Source organism: Citrus sinensis, chromosome 9 (assembly GCF_022201045.2).
Source record: "Citrus sinensis cultivar Valencia sweet orange chromosome 9, DVS_A1.0, whole genome shotgun sequence".
NCBI lineage: Eukaryota > Viridiplantae > Streptophyta > Magnoliopsida > Sapindales > Rutaceae > Citrus > Citrus sinensis.
The window spans coordinates 32,035,283-32,042,429 of record NC_068564.1 but is presented as its reverse complement, the minus strand read 5'-3'; the positions used below and the strand labels follow the sequence as shown (position 1 = coordinate 32,042,429).

At 35.8% G+C, this 7,147-nt stretch overlaps 1 protein-coding gene across 2 annotated transcripts; it reads right to left on the bottom strand.

Moving 5' to 3' along the window:
• Window positions 1-2,945: 2,945 nt before the first annotated feature.
• Window positions 2,946-7,065, bottom strand: LOC102619486 (membrane-associated progesterone-binding protein 4). Of its 2 annotated transcripts, none has more exons than XM_006474160.4 (8): window positions 6,856-7,065; window positions 6,692-6,768; window positions 6,518-6,589; window positions 6,271-6,308; window positions 6,031-6,074; window positions 5,505-5,551; window positions 3,915-4,155; window positions 2,946-3,452 (listed from the first exon to the last, which is right to left on the bottom strand). In XM_006474160.4, exons 1-8 carry the CDS (start codon window positions 6,964-6,966, stop codon window positions 3,285-3,287), a joined length of 798 nt encoding a protein of 265 aa, XP_006474223.1. In that variant the 5' UTR covers window positions 6,967-7,065; the 3' UTR covers window positions 2,946-3,284. The 2 variants fall into 2 exon arrangements, with proteins under 2 accessions (XP_006474223.1, XP_006474225.1); XM_006474162.3 differs by having other exon boundaries at window positions 3,915-4,089; window positions 6,856-7,061.
• Between the last annotated feature and the right edge of the window lie 82 nt (window positions 7,066-7,147).

Below are 7,147 nucleotides of genomic sequence, written 5' to 3'. Positions count from 1 at the left end.
TTGGAATTTTGTAAGGTGAAGCTCGAATTTGGACAGGAGGTTCACCGTGATCAACGGTTACACTCCGAAGAGGTGGGTGTTCAGACTCTATAGTTCTATCACTATCAAGAAGTTTCCATTCAGGAACTTTCTTCTTAATAGTAATAGGGTTTGACTCTTTAAAAGGATAAGAGATGTTGTTATCAGAAGAATATATCTCAAACCAATCAAAAAACAATATATGAATTTTATGAAAATTCACAAATTCATAGTAAGTTTGTTGGATTTCTTTTCTTTGGTTTAAAAAGTGTTTGAAAAACCGAAGTCTTTTTTCTTTGTTTAAATCAGAATAAAAATCATTATGCAGAGAAGTTTTATCTAATTCAAATTCTTTTTCAATGACATTAATGACATTTTCTGTAACAGCAGAAAACGTGGGGGAAGTTGGAGGAGAAGGTTCCTTCTCTTCCTGACTTTGTACATGTTGATTACTAGTGTAGATCGGATGAGGAACACTAGTGGTGTAATCAACTGATCGAATGGAAGTACTAGGTATATTTGAAGTAGAAAACCTTGGTTGACTTTTTATGGACTGAAAAGGGAGATTTATAACAGAGGGTATTTTTGTAAATTTCCTTTCTAATGAAGGATTGCTTGAGCACGATGCTTTATCAGAAAATCTGGATGAGGTAGATCTCCTGAATGACAGTTTGACTTTACCATCGGAATACTGAGTCACATTTTGCAACTCTGTATTAGGCTCAAGTTGTTTCGGAATCGCTGGTGGAGCGGCTCCTTCAAGGATCCATTCCTCTGGAAGATTTACATCTTTCCATTGGATTGGTTTAGGAATGATCGTGTTTGCTTTGGACAAATCAGTCTGCAAGAGAAGGGTCTCATCTCTTTTCGACTGGTATTTATGCTGTGTGCTAAATGCAGAAATCATGGCTTTGTAAGAAATTTTAAAAATTAATGCAACTGGGATGGATCCCTTAATCATATGATAATTATGGGTTTTGATTTGTAAAATTATGCTCTTTAAAATATTTTTGTCTTTAAGAGAAATTGTTATATTTGGATAACAATCAAAAGATATAGGACCTTTACATAGACTAGATTCGATACTACTTAGTAAAGAATCATCAAAAGAGATGAATCGCCCATCTCTAAGGACAACAATGATAGAAGTATCCAAGCCTTCTTTGGTCAAATGTTTTATTCCTACTTGGATTAAACTAATGTGAATATATTTGAAATTCTTTTCTTTTAATTTCTTTAAAGATTTTTCTGAAAACAAATAAATTGTTTCAAAAGGCTCTGAAAGAGTTATATCACGTTCTTCAGTCTTTATAATATAATCATGCTTTAAAAGATCAAGCATTTTTGTTTTGTAAATCTTTTCTTAGGAAATTTTTGGAAGTTCCCAACAATCAATTGCTTTATCAAAGTTCTTAATAATGAATTCTTCTGAACTCACAACATGCTTTGACTCACTAGTCTTCCCGGAAGAAGAGCTAGAAAAGAACAATGTTCTACAGATCGGAGGATCCATGGTCAAGACCTTATGGTCTATTTTTGGTTTGGTCAATATGGCTACAGGTATGGATTTACAGCCCTCAGCGGAATCCTTATCCTCTTCAAAGCCCACTATACTCCTTCTGATTCCGAGAAAAGGTTTCCCCCCTCAGAGGTTTGTAGTTTATAACTAATCTAGGAGTGCCTCTTTCAATGGTGTTATACCAGACTTGTTGGTAATCCCAGTAGGAATAAGTCCGACAATGAGGTAAACGTATTTAAAAATTTAAAGGGAAAGTTTTAAAATTATGGAGTAGGTCACCCCATTGGTTTGGGCTCAAAACTTTTAAGATATTATAATAAATAACCAACAAAGTATTGGCTCCACCGGCAGTGAAGTTCCCTTAAGTGGTTTGACTAGGTTTGCTCCTCAGTTCGAGCCGCAAGGAAGTCGCTTTATTGAGAGAATATGTGCCTCTCGATTCGAGCGGGGACTTCTAGGCTGAGTTGTGATACGAGTTTAAAGGTGTCTCCCACAATTAGGGCCCTCCCCAAGATACCTCATGGTTAAGATAAAAAAAGAAATATCTTATTATAAATACCAAATTACCAACGAATCAAAATAACTTGTCTAAGTTCAAATCACTAAGATTTTGAAACGTCCATGTTCTTTATCCTTCTTGCATTGTATTCATAGCAGCTTTTAAAGAGTGAGATATTGGATCTATCTTTTTCCTTTTATCAAAATATTTTGATTTTACTTGGTGCATGCAAAATAACATTTTTCTTTTTCATTAGTATGGGTTATCTCAATAATTAAAATATCAATATTTTCATAACAAATTCTTTTTTTCTTCACTTGAATTTGCTCAAACTTTATCTCAAAATAACCACGCTGATATAGGGCGTATTAATCTATAAAAGTAACTTTTTTCAGCCAGACGTACATCATATCACTTTCGTTGAAATTTCAGTCTAACGCATTTCTATTCGGATACCATAATATTGCAAGAAAATACTTGTGTGCTGCTGTGTACTAATTTGATTTGATTTCGGTTGATAAATTGCGATATAGGTTCATTACTTAGCAATGTGAAAGGAGAAATATGCTCAGAAGATTTGGGTCCATGTTATGCTGCTTGTGATTCAAAATGCAAATCAAGACACTAATGGGAGAGGATCCTGTGAAGTCTCCTTTGGAGCTCCAATATGCAAGTACTACTATGAATGTGGCACGGCTCCACCTGATCGCTGCCGCTGCCAAAACACAAAACATGCACCGCTGGCCTTGGTCCATGCAGTGAAGCTTGTAATGTGCAATGATGTGATGAAAATTGTGCAGCAAAATATGGCCAGGGAACCTGCAGTGAACTTGATCTGTACAGGTTTTGTGTCTGCACATTTATTTGCCGAAGTTTCTCAAGTGAAAGAATTGACAATTACTGAAAATCTGAAATAAAGAGCTCTTCTTTCTATTTATTTCTCTTATTTGATTTACATGTGATAGACTCAAGTCTTGTTGTAACAAGAACTTCATCAAAATTTCAATGTTCCTAATCAAACTCAAGAGATAAAATCAGTATTGAAAATTTTCACTCCTCTTCTACTAAAACTAATCGAATAAATTTCCTGAAACAGCTGCCGATTTTAAATAATGCAGGAAAGTTTCTCCATATTTATCACTCTGTTTCTTTTCATCTTTTCCCTATTTCAATATATGAACATGGTGTGTATGTCTATGAATATAAATACACTCGAGAAAAAAGTTAAGATCTCCAGTATAGGACCTTTTAAACTCGGCATGTCTGGGCAAGATAATCACATCCTTCGTACACTTCCAAACCTTGCTGATCAAGCTGATCTTCTAGAAAGCAAGCACATCGCTTGCTCATCTTTCCAGTCAAAGCAATTTCTAAAGGTCTTTGAACTAACCTTGGGAAGCCGGTGTCGCACCAAACCTAGCAAAAACAGACGTACGAACTGTCAGAAAACATGAAGATGATTCATTACAATAATACTGAGATCAGGTTTCATCTTTTGTGCTATGGAGCCTGGGGTTAATTGCGGTGTTGCAGTTTTCAAACTTCCCATTAGAGGTTTCAACTCAAGAGTTTGGAGGTTACAAGTTTGTAATATTACAGACATGTATATTACCCAATCCCAAACATGAGAGATGGTTCTTAATCTGCAGGAAATAGAGTTGTGTCATTTTAAAGGTGTGCCCCTACTATCATGACTGGCTTGGCTACAAAATTAGTTCAGATGGATACAAAACTCCAGTTACCTCAGACTGATGGCTTATATACTAATTATAAGTACAAACAGCAAATTTTTCAAAACTATATCACATTAGGGAAAGTGGCATTGCAACTTGATCATGCTTGGATAAGATGACAATGCCAAGTTCCAGAAACTCATACCTCTCCACCCTCATCCTGACTCCACCTTGAGTTGCAACCAGGTTGTTTAGCCTCTTCAGCCTTCTGTTTCTCCAAAAGCTGTGCCCCTCTAGCAGCCTTTGCTTCAGCTCCTTTCAGATATTTTGTAGCATTCCCCTGGTTATCGTAGTAACGACCCACTAGCTTACCAACAAATCTGACAGCAGGAGAAGGCAGAGTAAATACCAAGCACTGTCCTTCAGAGGATAAACTCAAGCAACAACTGCACATAAAAAATAGATTTCCAGATAGATACCCTAAGAAATTAAAATCTTCTCAAGGATGGGCCAGGAAAAGAAGAAATTGTCTCTTTGGAAATAAAGCTGATGTTTCACATTCGCAATACCTTTGCTAGCAAATCGGGAATCAAAGTACCGCATCCTTTTTGTTAATAGATATTGCAAGTCATTCACAACAATAGGCCGCCAAGGAATTAACAAGGTTACTAGACACTACATAACAATTTTGCTTAGGTACCTGATTGCTCATCGGCATCTAATTGCAGATACAACGTCGTGGTCAAAGTTTTTTTTTGGGACAAGAAACTCAAAGAAATATTAATGAAGAAGATTTAAAACAGATAGAGGACCAGCTGTCCACTAAGAAAACAAAAACTAGGACTGTTTGTGCTATACAAAAGTATATACCCAATCATCCCTATACAAGGCTAGAATCAGTTATAACTTCGTATCTCAAAACCCCATCCCAATTTAGATGTATGAAGACAAAGGATGAATCTTGAAACTCCTTTGAAACTGAAGCCCAAAGTGAAGCAAGAAGACAAACTCTATCCCACAGTCCTTCAGCATTATCTACACTTTTCCCCTAAAAAAATACAAACATTTCTTTCCTCCCATATTACCCAAAACAGTGCTGCCACTGCACATTTCCAAAGAGATTTACCCTTTGTTCCTCTACCAAAAGCAAAGAAATACTCCATAAGATGAGAATCACAAGCCAAAATGAAATGCAAAAATTAGCTTCTTTGCACAACTTGTAATCTTGTATCACAACTTTGAAGCCTCAAACCAGAGAAGAAAAAGATGATTCGAAGCTTCTACACTTCTGTTGCGCATCACACACCAAGAAGGAAAGAGACAAAAATTAGGAAACTTTCTTTGAATCACTTCTCCAAAATTTAATTTTCCTTGTGCCAAGGCTGACAAGAAGACATGCACATGGTGGTCAATGTGGCCATTGTCACTTTACTAATGTGGCAATTGGCTCCAACAACACAAAAGGTGACTCCAACTTTGCTTCACTGCTGACTCATTTGCACTATGAAACTTCAGAAACAGTGCCATACGTGATGGCAAATGATACTTACGGATCATCACATTAAATATTCACGGAAACAAGTTTCTTTCTTTTGGCTGCTTTATGATTGATTTTGAAGATACAAAATGCTAGCCTGTATCTTACCAGTAACCATGGTGGACAGGGAATGAATTACCACTTTAGTTCACTGGCCCTTTTTGATAATTTCCTTTACAATTACTTTTTCTTTCTTGCTTCATTTTTCAACTCAAAGGACTGCGCATGGAAAATATAAATAAATCACGTATTACTCACGTGTAACTTCTGAAATAAAATTCCCGCCATTCGACAATGCTCTTTACCTGCAAAATTTTCAATCAGCAAACCAAAAGTTATGCCATTCATCTGTTCTAACGACATTTGACACAAACCGTGCAACAAAAGGCCTGTGCAGATAGCATTGGGGTTTTGTTTTCGGTAAACTATTGTTTTTGAAGAGAAAAATTGAATGAAAGTCAGTTGATACATTGGTTAATGTGTACATGTCGGGTGTGTATACGTGTGAGAATGAGAGAGAAAGAGAGGGCAAGGAAAGAGGCATCTCAGACAGTTGAAAGCATAACGATATTTTAATATACACATTAAAGCATAGTCACCATCATCAGGTGCATCAGCAAAAGTGGAGCCACCATTTGTAAATGCTTAGATTCAAGCTTCAAAAGAAGCAACTTTAGACAAAAATGTTTATAATTCCTGTTCTCTTACATGCATTAATAACTTGCAATGACTAAAGTAGAACTAAACTCTGACAATGAGAAAGAGCATGCAGAAAAGAAATTACCTCTGTGCTGGATAGACCACGCAATGAATCAGTGAGTCCATCTCCTATGTCAAAAACAAAAGAGAAGAAAGAAATAGACAAGTAAATGAATGAAAGTAGCAGTATGTAAAGGAGCACTGATATAGCAGCTTCGAAAGTAGGAAATTTAGTGCTCGTTTGTTATGACTTTGCAAAATTGTTATCCAAAACTTTACATCACCATAAGAAAAGCAGAAAAAGATATATCATTGAAGATTGTACCTGTAAAGTTTCCTGAAACGAATGCACGGGAAGCATCTCTAAGATTACAAGACAGAAAAGCAAGAAGCTATCACCATGAGTATATATAGCTACTAAAACCACTACCTCCAAAAGAATAAAACACTAAAAATTCCTACAAAATCATGTACTTCATACCAACCCAATTCTCAAGCTGAAACCAACTCACTCGATTACAAAGCATATTAATAAAGCAAATGATACTAACTTTGAAATTGGTTTAACTGACCTTCCAGCAAAATGATTATAACCTCCTCCAACGCCATAATGAGATTTTCCTTTGGTCACATCAAACACTGATCTGATTCCAAAAAAAAAAAAAAACCCACCAAATAAAATCAACTAAAACAGCAAATCAACATCACCAACTGAATTAAACAAACATAAAAATAGAGACGAGTACCCAAGAATTCCTAAAAGGATTGGTATTGATTCATCAGTTCCATTGTGCAATGCCAATTCTTCAGCTGTGAACAATCTCTGAAAGTAAAGTAAAGCCAATATCAAAGTAAAGTAAAATAAACAAATAATCATTAAAGAGACATAATTTAGTTAAAGGATTGAAACCTGTTGACGGCTGAGGAGGAGTTTGGGAGAAAATCTGAAAATTACAGCGACCAAAGTCACTAAAACTGCAATTGCCACAAATGGGGATGATATTATTTTCTTAACAACCATCGGAAATTTTGTTAAAAGGCTCAAAGTTTATGTTTTTTCAACGGAGAATGAGAAAACTCAATCGGAATTGGAGATTAAGAAAATGGCAAAGTAAACCTGCAGGTCAGAAGTCTATACTCTCCTATTAGTCAACATTTTCTCGTTTTATCAGTTAAGGGTAATGTTTGTTCATTTTTATCAA

Coding starts and splice junctions, on each gene's coding strand:
- LOC102619486 (XM_006474160.4), bottom strand. CDS start 6,966: ATGGTTGTTAAGAAAATAATATCATCCCCATTTGTGGCAATTGCAGTT. Junction 5,552..6,030: donor GTGGTCTATCCAGCACAGAG/GTAATTTCTTTT, acceptor AAAATTTTGCAG/GTAAAGAGCATTGTCGAATG. Junction 4,156..5,504: donor TTTTATTTCAGAAGTTACAC/GTGAGTAATACG, acceptor TTTTATGTGCAG/TTGTTGCTTGAGTTTATCCT.